This window comes from Myripristis murdjan, chromosome 12 (genome assembly GCF_902150065.1).
Source record: "Myripristis murdjan chromosome 12, fMyrMur1.1, whole genome shotgun sequence".
Classification (NCBI taxonomy): Eukaryota; Metazoa; Chordata; class Actinopteri; order Holocentriformes; family Holocentridae; genus Myripristis; species Myripristis murdjan.
The window spans coordinates 28,981,759-28,999,580 of NC_043991.1; the positions used below are offsets into that span (position 1 = coordinate 28,981,759).

At 41.5% G+C, this 17,822-nt stretch overlaps 1 protein-coding gene across 1 annotated transcript in view; it reads right to left on the reverse strand.

The window, feature by feature from the left end:
- Positions 1–17,822, reverse strand: part of nsmfa (NMDA receptor synaptonuclear signaling and neuronal migration factor a) — a 70,275-nt gene that overhangs the window by 11,125 nt on the left and 41,328 nt on the right. The window contains exons 8-13 of the mRNA XM_030066103.1: positions 4,264–4,394; positions 3,357–3,440; positions 3,035–3,068; positions 1,582–1,652; positions 965–1,044; positions 290–392 (exon numbers count right to left, since the gene is read on the reverse strand). Of these exons, the coding sequence (XP_029921963.1) occupies positions 290–392; positions 965–1,044; positions 1,582–1,652; positions 3,035–3,068; positions 3,357–3,440; positions 4,264–4,394 (503 nt within the window). The remainder of the gene's footprint in view (positions 1–289; positions 393–964; positions 1,045–1,581; positions 1,653–3,034; positions 3,069–3,356; positions 3,441–4,263; positions 4,395–17,822) is intronic.

Consider the following 17,822-nt stretch of genomic DNA (forward strand, 5'->3'; position numbering starts at 1 on the left):
ATGATCGTGCAGCTTTGTTGAAAGAGTAAGACAGAATCTTGAGACAGCACACGGGTATGTCTGGTTAAATGAAGCTTATAACTGACTTATTTTCTTCATTTTTAAATATGGAAATATAAACAAATAAATTGTTAAATAGACCTAAGCTCATTTCAAGTGTTTCTCTTGGACGTTAGTTGTCACAGTGACATACTGATATAGGAATACTATACTAATAGTATTCCTATAATTCCTATAGTGTGTGTGTGTGTGTGTGTGTGTGTGTGTGTGTGTGTGTGTGTATGTATACCTTCTCTCCGTTGGGATTTCCCAGGACGTAGCATCCCATTATGTGGATGAGGTTGGGTTCTGGGTTGACTTTACTCATGAAGCGACTGAGCCTCCTCCAGAACCTGCACACAGACATTAGTCATAGTGTTCTAAAGAGAAAACACTTTTTTGTTCCCTGCCAAGAATCTCTTCTCTTGCCCGCCCTCCGACAAGGTCAGAGGTCAAAGTCAGCTACACAACATGGAGTTATAATATCGAAAGATGAGGATCCCCCTGTTTTCAACTACAAGTTCCAAAAATACAGAGAGAATAAAATGCAGTTGTGCTTTGCCTTTCACGCCTCCTCCACCCCATCTCCCTCTCTGTCCTCCTCCCCCCTTATGAGAGAGAGAGATCCAACCGAGAGATCCAACCTCAATTTACAGATGATTGCATATATGCAACGATGCAACCTGTAATCAGAATCTTTATAATGACTCAATAAACAATCTCTAGTAACATCAAATTACAGTCTCATATAAGTATCTCTCTAAAAGGAAGATGTGCATTGTCATGGTATCACAAATCTGGGGTTGGGAGGCTTACTTCTCTCTTATTTATAGTGGTGGGAGGGAGCAGTGATAGTCACTTGATGACAATAATCTCAGGGAACTGAAAACATTGTAATTTAATGAAAATTGCTGAAGGAACTCACTGGCTCATGTCCTCCTCCTTCTCCACCTTGGCGAAGGTTGCTACTTTATTCTTCAGTAAGTACAGATGACCTGGACCTCCCTATGAGACACACACACACACACACACACACACACACATACACACACATGTTTGTGCCAGAATGACATAGGTGACTGCTCTTGCAAGTTCTGCTAATTGCCTCTTCTTAATTCAGAGCTCAGCATCCCAAAGGAGGATAAATCATTCATACTGATTACTAAAAAGGTACTAAGGGAATTCTCTGCTGCAGTTTACTATAGGATACCTGACGCTGCCTATGCCTGTGTTACATCAACACGCACAAACCAAAACAAAGATTTATGTAATTCTTGCTCCATCCACTTGTTTTCATCCACTTGTTAATTTATGCATCTTATCTTACGCAGAAACTGAATATATAGCAAATGCTTTTTTCTTGCTCTTGTATAAGCCTCAGTAGGTTATACACCCTGTTACCTAGAACCTACCTACAGAGAGTACAGTATTTTATAAGACATGACTCAAATGTTGCAACTGCTCTTTGACTCACTCATTTCTCACATAATCATTTTTTTTTCTTTTTTTCTGCTCTGTGTGTTGCTCCTCTTTGTAGCTCACCTGACAGAAGATGAGCATCCTCCAAAACTTGCTGCCTCTCCTGTAAGCTGTAAGCTTCTTCTCTATTTCTTCTGTGGATTAGAAAGAAAGGATAGGATTGATGTGAATGACAGAGGAATCGAGAGACAGACAGACAGAGTGAGAAAAGAGACAAATGAAAAGGTGAGCGAGAAGGCAGATAAACAATGAACAAAAAGAGAATCTCTGGAGACTAGGTACATGTGTAATGCCAGACATAGCCGAGATATTTATAGCAAAAGGAGTTCTAGTTTAAATCTAATTCAACAGTTTGCACTTGAGGTAACGTGAGGTGTTTCACAGAAATCTAAGAAATAACTACAGGTTAATGTAACCCAATGAAAAAACAAGATAAGATCCAGATAAGAGTAAATTATTCATTGAAATCCCTTCAATCACTTTGAATGTGAGCGTTATCTCATGCAGAATTCATCTCTGATGGTATCTGGGGAACTCTATGCTGAGCAACATCAGACTCCATTTTAGAAATGAACCAATTTCAGATACAACAATTAAGCCATTTTTATCTTCATCTTCCCATTTAGAGAAGAGAAGGTAATTTATGTTTTTATTTCATCTTGTGAAGATTTATGCAATTCTTGTTCCACCTGTCTAAATCAATAATCACACTCACATTTCCAGTTTGTTTAAAATGCTGCAGGTGTCAGTGCCAGTTCCTTCTTTGGTTGCAGACCTGATTTAATGATCCAACCTGATTATATGGAAAGCATGGCCTGCCCCCGGTGAGCCCCTAACTCTGCTCCTGAACTTTTGCCCATATTTGAGCCAGAGCACAGCCTCAGATCCTCAGGCAAGATTGCAGCCTTTTGTCTGCTGCACAGTCTCTCCACAGGGCCAGAGGTGCCTTCAGACTGTGGAATGACCTGCTCGAGGAGGTTAGGCTGCCAAAGTCTGCAACGCATTTCAAATGACTCCTAAAGAAATACTTTTACAGATGAGCCTTTATGTAAACTGCTCTTGCTCTTGTATTTGAACCTCTAGTGTTTTATTTTCTGCTTAGAAGTATGTATCTCTATCATTTCTTCTATTCTTTCTTCTTCCTTCAGTTATCTGTGTTATTAACTGATTCATTTCTGTGTTTTTAGGGGTCAGCTCATATTGGATAGATGCTCATGTGTATGGCTCTTATCCTTTTTGTATGGCTTTGTGTGGTTTTGTATGGCTGTATCTGTATCTGTATCAATGTATTGCCCTGATTACTTATTATTTGTTTATTATTATTATTATTATTATTATTATTATTATTATTATCATCATTATTATTTGTTTATTATTATTATTATTATTATTATTATTATTGTTATTATTTGTTTATTATTTGTTTATTATTATTATTGTTTGTTGTTGTTGTGTCTGTTATCATCATTATAAAACTAAGTGATGATGATGACATAGGCAACACTCATTTACTTACCAAGGATATCATCAAAAGTGGCATGTTCATGGTCCTGAGGGCAAACAGATATCCAGTTAAAATATCATCATTAATATCAATTAATAATCAGTATAACGAGGTATAGTCCACACTGCAATCTGGCAAATATGAGATGTTAAAATAGCATGAAACAGTTTGTATATATGTGGCATGTCCATGTTTTTGTCTGTGCGGACATGTGGACATGTCGACATGTTTTTGTCTGTGTGGACATGTGCACATGTCGACATGTTTTTGTCTGTGTGGACATGTGGACATGTTTTTGTCTGTGCTGGTGTGTGTCAGCGTGCGCTGAACTCACATAGAGGATGGGGATGATGGAGGGGTCATCTCTGCGGATGATAGTGGGAACGTACTCTGCCTTAGGGACTTTAGAGGAGATCAGCTAAAGGTGAAAGATAGATGGGAAGGAAGAGGAGAGGAGAGAGAGGACAGATTGGGAAATGATGTGAGGAAAGGGCAGAGAGGAAAGGAGAGGGGAGGGGAGAAATCATTCAGCTGGATCTAAACTTTACTCGATCACAGTCCAGTGCCTGCAGGGCAATATACAACTGCACATGTTTTATTTACAATGCTGTGATAGTAAACAGCTTACATGCATTTCAGGGTCTGTATCTGTGCTCAGTCTGCTCTGAAATAAAATGCATTTGAGCACAGTGCAGTCATCAATACAAAGTGTTAAGATAGGCATTTTTTGATTGCACTATTTTAAATAAATACACAAAAACCAGAAATATGACAGCACATAAACCTAAAACAGATGCTTTTCATGAATTCCTGATTCATGGATATAGATCAAATCAATTCAGAGAGTTAATACGCATTTGCACTCCATACGTCAATTCATGATTAAAGTGATAGCCAACCGTAAAACAACATTTGATTCTCGGCCATGAAGATTTTTACCCACCAAGACATTATGATTATGCGAGTGTTTGCAATTCTGCGACCCTAAACCCTGGAAGTGCAACCAAAGTCTTGCATGAAATAATATATGATTTTCCCGAAGGAAGTCCCGAAAATTAAACATGTTGTGAGTTTACAAAGTCATAAGGTCTCCATTCACTTTACATTTATGAATTAAATATTTAAAAACAGTTGAAAAGTTGTTCCACATTTTTTCCTCACTTGAATTGACCTTTGGCAATTTTGAATAGTCACAGTCACATAGTCACAAATGGCAGGGCATTGCACTGTTGATATCTCACCATGATTTTAGGAGGTATAAAGTCGTCTCCCTCGCAGGCCAGCCTCTCCATCTCTCTCTCCTCCTCCCAGTCCATTGGCTCGTCCAGACCTCCTTCATCCAGGGTGCCGCAGGAAGCCTGCAGGTCCCCACCTAGAAGAAGGTATAACATTGGTGAGGAGAAAGGCTGGGAGAGAATCGGGGTGGAGAGAAGGGGGAGCAGGGAAGGAGAGGAAGGAAGAGAGAACATGGGAGACACACGAGGAGTGAGGCCAAAGGGGAGGAGGTGGCAGGAAGTGGAGAGATGGGGAGTGCGGAGGTGAGAGAGAAGCACGGGGCTGTTAGTGCTGATGGCTAAAGAAGTGACAGAAGGAAACGGGAAAGGAAGAGAAAGCAGGCAGAAGGAGAAGGAAATAATGACTGATACTGAGCGGAGTGGCAGGATGTGTGTCAGGATGTGTGTAACAATTGTGAAAACCCAACTAGAGGACGTGAATTCTAAGGAAGGAGTCAATACCAGGCGACACTCTGCCGGTTTCTGCCTCTTCACCTGTCTGTCAGCTGACTGTGCTGTTTCTAACACAGTCAGTGTCAACAATGTTTTCATTTCCACATAATCATAAGGCAAAATATCGCTGATAAGATAATGAACTGTTGATGTTAGGATACCAAATCAGACAATGTTACTGACTAAATATAATACTGAATCAAACAGAAGTAAAAGAAAAACATTTTTTGATCACAAATGGTGTTAAGTCAGCTATAGTCAGCCTAGCCGGTGACACAAGTGAACAAGCAAATTTTTACTTGTGACACAAGTGAACAAGTAAATTTTCACTTGTTTCAAGTTTATTTTCACTTGAAACAGGTGAAAATTGTCTAAAGACAAGTTATTTCTGAGCTGATCATGTCTTATTTTAAGTGTAATGAGATATTTTGACTAGAAATAAGACATTTTGACTTGAAATAAGACAAATAATCTTGGTAAGATTTGACTTTTTGCAGTGAAAACAGAAGATAAATTTCAGGCAGAACTGAAAACTAGTTGCCTTTTCACACAGTCTGTGCTCAGACAGCCACTCGACTGGTCATGGAAAAAGCGACTGCCGGCTTCTAATTTGCATAAAGTTTGAACTCTCGTCAGCCGTTTTCACCTTGGCCTCAGTCTTGACTGCCCTGTGAGCTGCTGCATCTTTTCCCACAGCTGAACAAATTGTGTGAAATTGTATGGACTTGCTTTTGATGCTTTAATACTCTCTATTTAATCATCGCATTCTGTATTTGTGTTGAGTTCCAGCAATTTAAAAGACAGACACCTAACACAAAATATCAGCTAGGTATCACCAATAAAAATATGGCAAATGCTTATAGAACCAACAATAATTCTAAGGGTGATTATTACTTTATCATAAGCACCATAGCTGTCCCTCATGGGAAAATTACAAGAACATGAAAATTTGGTTTTATATTGAAGTACTGGGCGATATACAGGACCATCATCACTGGTACATGCTGGTGTTGGCTTGGTGTCAGTGAGGACAATTCACATGCTCAAAGGGTTCATCAAAAGGTTCTACACAGCATCTAGTAAAAAAAAAAAAAAAAAAAAAAAAAAAAAAACACTAACACAAACACAAACCAAAAAAATATTAAGTCATCTTTCTTGGAGGCTAAACCAAAAAGGATGCAAAGGAAAATACAAAATAGACAATAGTGCATTTTGGTGATGGATGGAAGAGAAATTTGAGAAAAGAGGGAAGATTACACTCAAGATCAAAAACAAACATCACTCTTTAAAATAAAGATGTCAGTATCCGTCCCTCAGGAAAGGGAGAAAATCAAGGCACAAAACATACCATTCACTTGTCATCAAGAATTTATCAACACGTATCTCTTATCACACTCTGAGACACAAAGACGCTGAGGATGGAGGTGAGGAGAAAACACAAAAACACAGATATTCAAAATCGGACTGGAGACACCACACACAGACAGCACATGCAAACAGTTTGAGCTGTTTTATATCCTGGCCTTTGTCCACAGTCATCCATCCTTACCCGCCAACACGCTCATACAAGCTAATACACTCAGACTGAGACACACACTCCATTTTGAACGACATACTCACAGAAAGAGAGCAGCACAAAGTTGAAGAAAGACCCATGGTCATTGGGAGACAGACAGACAGGGTCAGAATCAACAGCAGAGACAGCAAGTTTGCACATGTCAGTTTCTATATGGCCATTTATGTGTGAGTCTGCGTATGTGTGTGTGTGTGTGTGTGTGTGTGTGTGTGTGTGTGTGTGTGTCTGTAGGTATTGCCAATATTAAAAAAGCTATTCCCACCATCCTTCTTTTAGCCTCACAAGGCCAGACCTAAACACAACAATGTGACATCTAGAGACTTTTCTACAAACAAACACAGTTTCCTGTCTGCTGGAATTCAGCAGAAAATGTTTTAATTGGCGGCGATCACGTTTCAGATCTCATCATAGGCTGATGATGTCACCATATGTGCCAGATTGTGTTTTCAGTACCATTTTCAAAAATGCAAATCTCAGTTTGCAAACTGGTAACGTGCAATTTTATTTAGAAAGCATGTTTCATACACAGAGGCATAGTAGATTTAAGATTCTGTACAAAGAACATTAAAACATCGTAACAATTAAAAAACACGTAAACCCAAGTTTGCATAACACAAAATTAGCACTATGAAGCCACTACAAAGCATCTGTGAGTATTCATGCCTCACGAGCCTACTCACAGCCCACCTTGTGCTCAGTCTTGATTTGTTTTGTGTTCTCTGACCTCTTTTGTCTGAAACGAGAGGACAAGGTCAACAGAATCGCACCACTTGTGTTAGAGACCCGGGTAGAGGTTTGAATTAAGCTTTCCTTGGGAGTTTTTCTTTGCCTGCATTATTTTTCTTAGCTCTGTGTGTTGACTTCTTGTTAAGGTGTCATTAATTAGTACACAGCTATCTCTAGCACAGTCAGTGTGCACAGTCTGCCTGTTTTATACTTAGCTAAATTTGCCAGCAGCCATAGCTTTGCCTACGACTTTAAAGGAAGTTTCAACCCTGATATCTTTGCAGGTTTAGGCAGATGTAACCATATATACTGACTGCAACTAGCATCCAACAAATGCAAAACAAAAAAAAAAATGCACTATCTAACCATTTAATAACAAATTGTTCACCGCCTGCACATAATTCCACTGTAAAGACATAAAATGAATGCAGGGCTCTCTGCTGTTCATCTAACATGCCAAACAGAAGCAGATAGCCACCCTATATAGACAACAGCATTGTTGCAGCTAGACCAGCTTCCACTTTTCTGGGAAGGCTTTCTACAAGATTTTGGAGTGTGTCTGTGGGAATTTTTGCCCGTTCATCAAGAAGAGCATTTGTGAGGTCAGACACTGATGTTGGACCAGAGGACCTGGTTCGCAATCTGCATTCTAGTTCATCCCAAAGGTGTTGGATGGGGTTGAGGTCAGGGCTCTGTGTGGGCCAGTTCTTCCACACCAAACTCAGCCAGCCATGCCTTTATGGAGCTGCTTTGTGCACTGGGGCTCAGTCATGCTGGGACAGAAAAGGGCCTTCCTTCCCCAAACTGGTCCCACAAAGCTAGAAGCAGAAAATTGTCCAAAATATCTTGGTGAGCTGAAGCATTAAGATTTCCCTTCACTGGAACTGAGGGGCCGAGGCCGCGCCCAGAAACACCAGCCCACAGTGTTATCCCTCCTCCAGCAAATTGCACAGTCGGCACAATGCAGTCAGACAGGGAACGTTCTCCTGGCGTTCACCAAACCCAGACTCATCCATCAGACGCCGGATAGAGGAGCGTGAATGGTCGCTCCACAGAACTCGTTTCCATCGCTCCACAGTCCAGTGGTGGCGTGCTTTACACCGCCACCAACTGGTGGCTGAGTTGCTGTGGTTCTTTCCACTTTGCAATAATACCAATTTCAGCTGATGGTGGAACATCTAGGAGGGAAGAAATTTCACCAACTGTTGCAGTGGTGGCATCCTATTACATTACTATTACAGCACCACACTGGAACTCAGTGAGCTCTTTAGAACGAGCCATTCTTTCCCAAATGTTTGTAAAGGCAGACTGCATGGCTCGCTGCTGGATTTTATACACCTGTGGCAATGGGACTGAATGAAACACCTGAATTCAGTGATTAAGAGCTGTGGCCCAATATTTTTGTCCATATGATGTATGTCTTCTTTGCCTGGTTCTGATTCAGAGATACTGAGTGTTATCTTTGCGGTTAGGGTTAGTGTCCTGCCAAAACACTTGCATTGCAAATATGAAAAGGAGGAGCCTATTTAGCACTCCGACTTTTGAAAGAATATCTTACAGGATTAAAGATTCTGCGGCAAAAAAATAAATTATGGTACATGCCAAGGGAATATCTGACCTGTCACAAGACAGCCCTCCATGATAACAAGGGAACTGAATGTGGACTAGATTTGGGTCCCAGCAAAACAGCACCACAACTGCAAGGCAAAATGGGCATATTTGTGTTTACACAGTTTAATGTGTTAAACGGTTGAAATGACCTAATGTTTTTTTTTTGTTTGTTTTTTTTTAAGAACAAGATGAGGGCTATCCAGACAGGTAAAGCTAATGTGTCTCGTGTGGATTTTGCAAATGCAAAGCACCATGTCAAGTGATTTACATTGATCCATACAATATGTAGCTCTTTCCTGTTGAGAGCAAATAGGGACATGCTTTTGTGCCTTTCTGTTCTGTTTCTGGGAGGACATCACTGTGTTTTAATTACTCCATATGTTTACACCACATTGGGTAAACCAGGGACAACCTGCAGTGGTACACTGTGCAAAACCACAGCTTTGGCAAAGTGAATGCTTATGAGGAGTTTCCTTGTGGGGTGGAGTGACTGCCTAGCCTTGACAACCTCTTAGTGCGCTTAAAACAAACCAAAAAGACTGAGGCACTCTCTCTGTGATTAAATTTGTCTTTAGTGGATGGGCACAGTTCTATCGAACAATGAAACTGAATCAGGTTCTTACATCCTCTGAAGATGGCATGCGACCAAAGTTTTGACTTGTCTTCAGCGTTCAACTACGCTGGTCCATTAAAGGCCGTTTTAATCATCAGAGTGTTCCTCGGTCCAGCAGTGCTTCCTTTTTGTCTTTGCTACTGAACACTGATCAATTTTGCCGTACTGCTTTTCAATTCAGCCTTTACACGTCACAGACCCTGATAACAAAATGTCGCCTGCAGTGTATTACCAGAGAGTCCATACAGGGAGATAATCTACCCACAGGAATATGTAAGGCTACGTCCAGGGGGCAATGCAGAGCAACGGCCCAAACAGAGAAAAATGAGCAGTGGTCAATTGAACTTTTCCAAAAAATCAGCTCTCTAAATCATAAGTTGTTTACACACACACACACACACACACACACACACACATACACACATACACACAGATAGATAGATAGATAGATAGGCTCAAAGCTCAAGGTCAATAGTCCAGTTACTCGAAAATATTTGGAACTGGTCATTTCATAGCCTTTAATATATTATTATTATTATTATGTGCTTGCCTTGAAAAGGCAACACATCTTAAAATCTTGCATACTTTTTATGTGCTTGCCTTGAAAAGGCAACACATCTTAAAATCTTGCATATTTCTTCTTTTTATTATTATTTTTATTATTCCACCTTTTTTTCGGCGCGCTACTCCTCCTACAGCTTTGGTTTTAGGTCCCCACAATGAATTGGGAAAATGTGCGGCCCCATTGGGAGAAGTGTGCTATTACTTTTATAAGGAATCCGACCCACGGAATTCTCAAAATTCCAATTTTACTGAAAATTTCGGCCATCCGAAATGAATGGCCAAAACTTTGGAAGGGTCCTGAGCCCAGAGCTTTGGACCTGCGTCCACGCACCAAATACGAAAAATGTGCGTCTTGTGGAGAAGAAGAGGTGTGTCAATTTTCAAACCGATCAGACTTTAGGATTTCTCATAATTCAATTTTAAAATCGCGATTTTGCCCTCATAGAAAAAGAATGGGAAATCGGCAGACACTCATGCATTGTCAAAGCCTCACAGCTCCTTCATTCTTTGGCCCACAGACTCCATTCAAAGCTTAAATGACTCAGCAGACCTTCAACTTTATGTGTGTCATCTTCAATTTTTCATGTCTGCTTTAGTTTGCCATAGAACACAGTTTAAGTTTGGAGTTATTTTTGAGCCGCCTCTGACTTTTGAATGAGTGTGTATTGCGTGAGCTAGAGTGGCATTCCTGAGGGCTAGAGTGGAGCAGCCCTGAAAATTCGCCTAAAACTTTTGTCTTAAACTTGCTCTCCTGGCCACAATTTTCACTCCACATGCATAATTTTTTGGAAAGTAGTAGGAAAAATAGTTGTGCTTTGAAAAATGCAAATACAAAAGCAAAGTAGCTTCAACTTTTTAAACTGTGACCCTTAACGAGGCAGGAGTGCCAGCTCTCTCCCCCATAGACTCCCATTATATCTGGAATGCAAAGTCTCAGGAGAGAAGCAGAAGGACACACTTTTCCAACTCGCTCTAAGGTGGGCATTTTTGGGAGTTGGAAAATAATTTGGACACAGTTTGAAAGCCCAAAGCCTTGCCTTTCTCATGGTACATTTTATTTTCTGCTCGGACTTACTATCATTGACAAAGAAGCATTTGTTTGACCACTACGTTTAGGTGATTTTTCACAGAAGCAGCACTGTCACTCATGCTGTGTGCTTCTTAGAGCCTCATTTCTGGCTCCGCCCACACAAGCCCCAGTGGCACAGTGGATAGTGTCTCTGCCTGCCATGCAGGAGACCAGGGTTCAACTCCCCACCTGGGCAAGAACCACAACACTACACAGCCCACAAACAGCATAGGGCTGCTGATTTAGCACATGTCCAGGCGCTCGCAAGGCAAGCACATCAAAGTTTCTTCAGAAACTTTATAAAGTCTAGTTATTATGTGCTTGCCTTGGAGAGGCAACACATCTTATTGTTGTGCATATTTATTCTTATTATTATTATTATTTTTATTCTGGACATTTTTGGCGCGCAACTCCTCCTACAGCTTTCATTTTAGGCCCACACAATGAATTGGGAAAATGTGCGGCCCGATTGGGAGAAGTGTGCTATTGCTTTTCTAAGGAATCCAACATCTGGAATTCCCAAAATTCCCATTTTTGTGGCACATTTTGGCCCATTCGAATGAATGGGCCAAAACTTTGAAAGGCTCCAGATCGTACAGCTTTGGACCTGCGTCCACGCACCAAATACGAAAAATGTGCATCATGTGGAGAAGAAGCTGCTTGCGAATTTTCAAACCGATTCGACATGCCGTTTTTTCGCAATTCACGAAAAACAGCTCACGAAATACAACAAATGGCCGAGGATTCAAGTGGTACGTAGGAAATAGAGCGACGTGCCTGAGCACCTAGAGCGAGGCAGCCATGAAAATTCGCCTGAAACCTTTGTCTTAAACTTGCTGTGCTGGCCACAATTTTCACTCAACATGCATAAATTTGGGATCAAATTGTAGGAAAAATAGTTGTGCTTTGAAAAATGTAGAGACAAAAGCAAAGTAGCTTCAACTTTTTTCATTTCGACTCTTAACGAGGCGGGAGTCCCAGCTCTCTCCCCCATTCAGTCCCATTATATCGGCAAAGCAGAGTCGCGGGAGGAAAGCAGAAAGACACACGTTTCCAAATCGCCATAAATCGGGCATTTTCGGGAGTTGGAAAATAATTTGACCATGGTTTAAAAGCTCAAAGCCTTAGGATTCTCGTGGTGCAATCCATTTTCTGCTCGGACTTACTATCGCGGAGAAAGATGCGGTAGTTTGACCCGTGGTTTTCGGCGATCTTGTCACCAGCGCCAGTGTCATTGTTGCTGTCTGCCTCATAGAGAGTAATTTCGGGCCCCGCCCCCCTGAGCTCCAGTAGCGCAGCGGTAACCTCTCCAGCCTCTCGTGCTGGAGAACGGAGTTCAATTCTCCTCCTGCCAGGATTGTCAGATTGGGCTATTTTTAAATTCCGTTGGGCAGGGAACAATCACGTTGGGCGTCTACTTCAAAATTGGGCTGCTTTTGGCAACATTTGGCTGCTTATGAACTTTCAACTTTCAACACTAATTCTGCATCAAGGTAAGAAAAAATATGGAGCCTATTTGTGTGACTGTGACTGATTTACGGTAGTTAAATGAATAAATAAATGAATTAATAAATAAATGAATAAATAAATAAATATGCTGGAATGTGATACTTATCTCCAGTCTTCACCCACTCTACTGATCTCCAGTCTTAACTCTGTTTACCCACATCAATACCCAAAATACTGGACTTGGCAGTGACTGTATTTACATTTACATCCAAAGAGCGTGAGCTCCCTCTACTGGCAGCCCTGTAAATATATACAAAATAGATGTTATTATAGTTAATAATATTAAAATAATAATAAAAAAATTATGAACATTTTTGAGATGTGTTCTAATATCCTTCAGTAATAGTCAGGTAGCATAACAACCTTTTATTTATCTATATAATTCTTTTGGGATTTTTTGGGGCATTTTTTAATATTGAAAGCAAGGGTTATGATGGGTTATCAATTTGAAAACTAACTTTGTGGCTGTGTCCCGCCCTCTCTCCCCCCTCCCCAGTCCCCTGCTGGCCTGCACTCACATTATCAAGCCCAAACGCGCTCCAGCGCGACTGCCCCCGGTATGCACGTCACATTGAAATACACACATACATTCATCATGTCTTCCTTTTAACTAACAGACGTTTTGTTTCATTTAAGGGGTGTTTATTTACCTTGACAGTTTCAGAGCTAACTTCCTCCGTCTGTGTCCAACTGACAGCCGGAGCCCCCATTTATTTTATATTTTTATTTTTATTTTTTGATTCATAATAAGAAATACTTCTTATTGTGGAACTTACCTTCAGTGTGCATTGTGGGAAAGGGAGAACTGTCTATTGTGGTGACACCAGTTCTTATCACAAGAGGGCACGCTAAGACAAGAATTACAGTCCGTCCAGACGCCGTGCTCGGCTACATTCGGCTGTAATCGTCAGAAGAGCTGCGTCCGATATGAACCAGGCTGCAATGTGTGCGTCTTCTGTGATGTATGATTGACAGGTAAGCAGACTGTTTAGTTTAATGGAAATGTGTGTGTGTGAAATAGTGTATGTGAGTGGGGTAGCGAGACATATCAAAGAGACTCACGAAGGAAATATATTATTTATTTGATGACGTGAGTAAGCTAACTGTTATGGCTAGCTCGCTCGCTAAGCGCTAATTACCCTTAGCTTGCTCCCGCGACCCGGAGCTAACGTCAACAGACGGTGGGTGATGTTTATTATTATGGAGTGCAAAATGTAACTAATATAGTCTGCCCCCTTTACTTGATGTCGTAGCACAGTGCACATGACGGTCGTCTTTGTTTTTATGTTGATCCCCTGTTGTGTTCGTGCTCTGTACATTCGGCTGTAATCATCAGAAGAGCTGCACGTGCCATTATGAACCAGGCTGCAATGTGTGTGTCTTGTTATGTATGATTGACAGATGGAGAGTAAACTCGTCTCGACCACAACGCCCTTGTAAGCGTCGTCCTTTGCAAGTGTGCTACACTATATGACAGTCTGTGTGCGCGGCGCACCTGTCAGATCTGGTTGATTATTATTATCGGTTGATTATTGATTGCGCAATGCCGCCGTTCGCATTAAACGATTTTGCGGAGGGAGGAGGACTACATGATTTACGTTGTATCCACGTTCGCGTGCCCGACCGTGCATGTGCTTGTGCATGACATAACCACCGCGTGTCTTTGAGTATCACGGATGTGTGTAGAGCGGCGAGGAGAGACAGAGAGAGAGAGAGAGAGAGAGAGAGAGAGAGAGAGAGAGAGAGAGAGAGAGAGAGAGAGAGCAGCACGCAGCAGTTTGTTTTGAAGCTGAGGTACGTGATATCAGAGAAACTCTAATACAGTAGACAGGCTCTGGTGATGTTGCGTGTAACCCGACATGCGCAAGGCAAGCACATTAAAGTTTCTTCAGAAACTTTTTCTTATTATTATTATTATTATTTTTATTCTGGACACTTTTCGGCGCGCTTCTCCTCCTACAGCTTTCATTTTAGGCCCACACAATGAATTGGGAAAATGTGCGGCCCCATTAGGAGAAGTGTGCTATTGCTTTTCTAAGGAATCCGACATCTGGAATTCCCAAAATTCCCATTTTTGTGGCAAATTTTGGCCCATTCGAATGAATGGGCAAAAACTTTGAAAGGCTCCAGGGCCCAGAGCTTTGGACCTGCGTCCACGCACCAAATTAGAAAAACGTGCCTCTTATTGAGAAGAAGCAGGGTTTCGATTTTCAGACCGATCCGACATTCCGTTTTTCCGCAATTCCAGTTTAAAGTCGGAATTACACACGCAATACACACTAATGGAGTTGCACTACAGTGTCATTCCATGCATTCCTGAGAGCTAGAGGGAGGCAGCCCTGAAAAATCGCCTCAAAATGTTGTCTTAAACTTGCTCTGCTGGCCACAATTTTCACTCAACATGCATAAATTTGGGATCAAATTGTAGGAAAAATAGTTGTGCTTTGAAAAATGTAAAGACAAAAGCAAAATAGCTTCAACTTTTTTCATTGAGACTCTTAACGAGGCGGGAGTCCCAGCTCTCTCTCCCATTCAGTCCCATTATATCAGCAAAGCAAAGTCGCGGGAGAAAAGCAGAAACACACACGTTTTCTACTCGCCATTTCCTGGGCATTTTCGGGAGTTGGAAAATAATTTAACCATGGTTTAAAAGCTCAAAGCCTTAGGATTCTCGTGGTGCAATCCATTTTCTGCTCGGACTTACTATCGCGGAGAAAAATGCGATAGTTTGACCAGTAGTTTTTGGCGATCTTATCCCCCAGCTCCAGTGTCAGTGAAACTGTCTGCTTCATAGATTCTAATTTCGGGCTCCGCCCACGGCAGCCTCCATAGTCTAGCGGTAGGGGAGGCTGCCTGAAATGCAGAAGAGCCGCGGTTCAAACCCCGGGCTGGGCATGAGCCATGACTTCACAACCCACAAACAGCAATGGGCTGGCGATTTGGCGTGGAACCCAACATGCGCAAGGCAAGCACATTAAAGTTTCTTCAGAAACTTTCTATCCTCTAGTTTTTATTATAGTTTATTATTCCACTCTTTTTTCGGCGCGCTACTCCTCCTACAGCTTTGGTTTTAGGCCCCCACAATGAATTGGGAAAATGTGCGGCCCCATTGGGAGAAGTGTGCTATTACTTTTATAAGGAATCCGACCCACGGAATTCTCAAAATTCCAATTTTCCTGAAAATTCTGGCCATCCGAAATGAATGGCCAAAACTTCAGAAGGCTCCAGGGCCCAGAGCTTTGGACCTGCGTCCACGCACCAAATACGAAAAATGTGCATCTTGTGGAGAAGAAGAGGTGTGTCAATTTTCAAACCGATCGGACCTTGCAATTTCTCATAATTCAATTTTAAAATCGCGATTTTGCCCTCATAGAAAAAGAATGGGAAATCGGCAGACACTCATGCATTTTCAAAGCCTCACAGCTCCCTCATTCTTTGGCCCACAGACTCCATTCAAAGCTTTAATGACTCAGCAGATGTTCAACTTTATATGTGTCATCTTCAATTTTTCATGTCTGCTTTAGTTTGCCATAAAACACAGTTTAAGTTTGGAGTTATTTTTGAGCCGCCTCTGACTTTTGAATGAGTGTGTATTGCGTGAGCTAGAGTGGCATTCTTGAGGGCTAGAGTGGAGCAGCCCTGAAAATTCGCCTAAAACTTTTGTCTTTAACTTGCTCTCCTGGCCACAATTTTCACTCCACATGCATAATTTTTTGGAAAGTAGTAGGACAACTAGTTGTGCTTTGAAAAATGTAAATACAAAAGCAAAGTAGCTTCAACTTTTTAAACTGTGACCCTTAACGAGGCAGGAGTGCCAGCTCTCTCCCCCATAGACTCCCATTATATCTGGAATGCAAAGTCTCGGGAGAGAAGCAGAATGACACACTTTTCCAACTCGCTCTAAGGTGGGCATTTTTGGGAGTTGAAAAATAATTTTGACACAGTTTGAAAGCCCAAAGCCTTGCCTTTCTCATGATACCTTTTATTTTCTGCTCGGACTTACTATCATTGATGAAAAAGCATTTGTTTGACCACTACTTTTAGGTGATTTTTCACAGAAGCAGCACTGTCACTCATGCTGTGTGCTTCATAGAGCCTCATTTCTGGCTCCGCCCACACAAGCCCCAGTGGCTCAGTGGATAGTGTCTCTGCCTGCCATGCAGGAGACCAGGGTTCAACTCCCCGCCTGGGCAAGAGCCACAACACTACACAGCCCACAAACAGCACAGGGCTGGTGATTTAGCACATGTCCAGGCGGTCGCAAGGCAAGCACATCAAAGTTTCTTCAGAAACTTTATAAAGTCTAGTTATTATTATTATTATGTGCTTGCCTTGAAAAGGCAACACATCTTAAAATCTTGCATACTTTTTATTATGTGCTTGCCTTGAAAAGGCAACACATCTTATTATCTTGCATATTTCTTCTTCTTATTATTATAGTATTTTATTATTCTGCACTTTTTCGGCGTGCTACTCCTCCTACAGCTTTGGTTTTAGGCCCACACAATGAATTGGGAAAATGTGCGGCCCCATTGGGAGAGGTGTGCTATTACTTTTATAAGGAATCCGACCCACGGAATTCTCAAAATTCCAATTTTCCTGAAAATTTCGGCCATCCGAAATGAATGGCCAAAACTTTGGAAGGCTCCAGGGCCCAGAGCTTTGGACCTGCGTCCACACACCAAATACAAAAAATGTGCGTCTTGTGGAGAAGAATCGGTGTGTCAATTTTCAAACCGATCAGACTTTGCGATTTCTCATAATTCATAATTTAAATCACGATTTTGCCCTCATAGAAAAAGAATGGGAAATCGGCAGACACTCATGCATTTTCAAAGCCTCACAGCTCCTTCATTCTTTGGCCCACAGACTCCATTCAAAGCTTAAATGACTCAGCAGACCTTCAACTTTATGTGTGTCACCTTCAATTTTTCATGTCTGCTTTAGTTTGCCATAAAACACAGTTTAAGTTTGGAGTTATTTTTGAGCCGCCTCTGACTTTTGAATGAGTGTGTATTGCGTGAGCTAGAGTGGCATTCCTGAGGGCTAGAGTGGAGCAGCCCTTAAAATTCGCCTAAAACTTTTGTCTTTAACTTGCTCTCCTGGCCACAATTTTCACTCCACATGCATAATTTTTTGGAAAGTAGTAGGAAAACTAGTTCTGCTTTGAAAAATGTAAATACAAAAGCAAAGTAGCTTCAACTTTTTAAACTGTGACCCTTAACGAGGCAGGAGTGCCAGCTCTCTCCCCCATAGACTCCCATTATATCTGAAATGCAAAGTCTCGGGAGAGAAGCAGAAAGACACACGTTTTCAACTCGCTCTAGGGGGGGGAATTTTTGGGAGTTGGGAAATAATTTTGACACTGTTTGAAAGCCCAAAGCCTTGCCTTTCTCATGGTACAT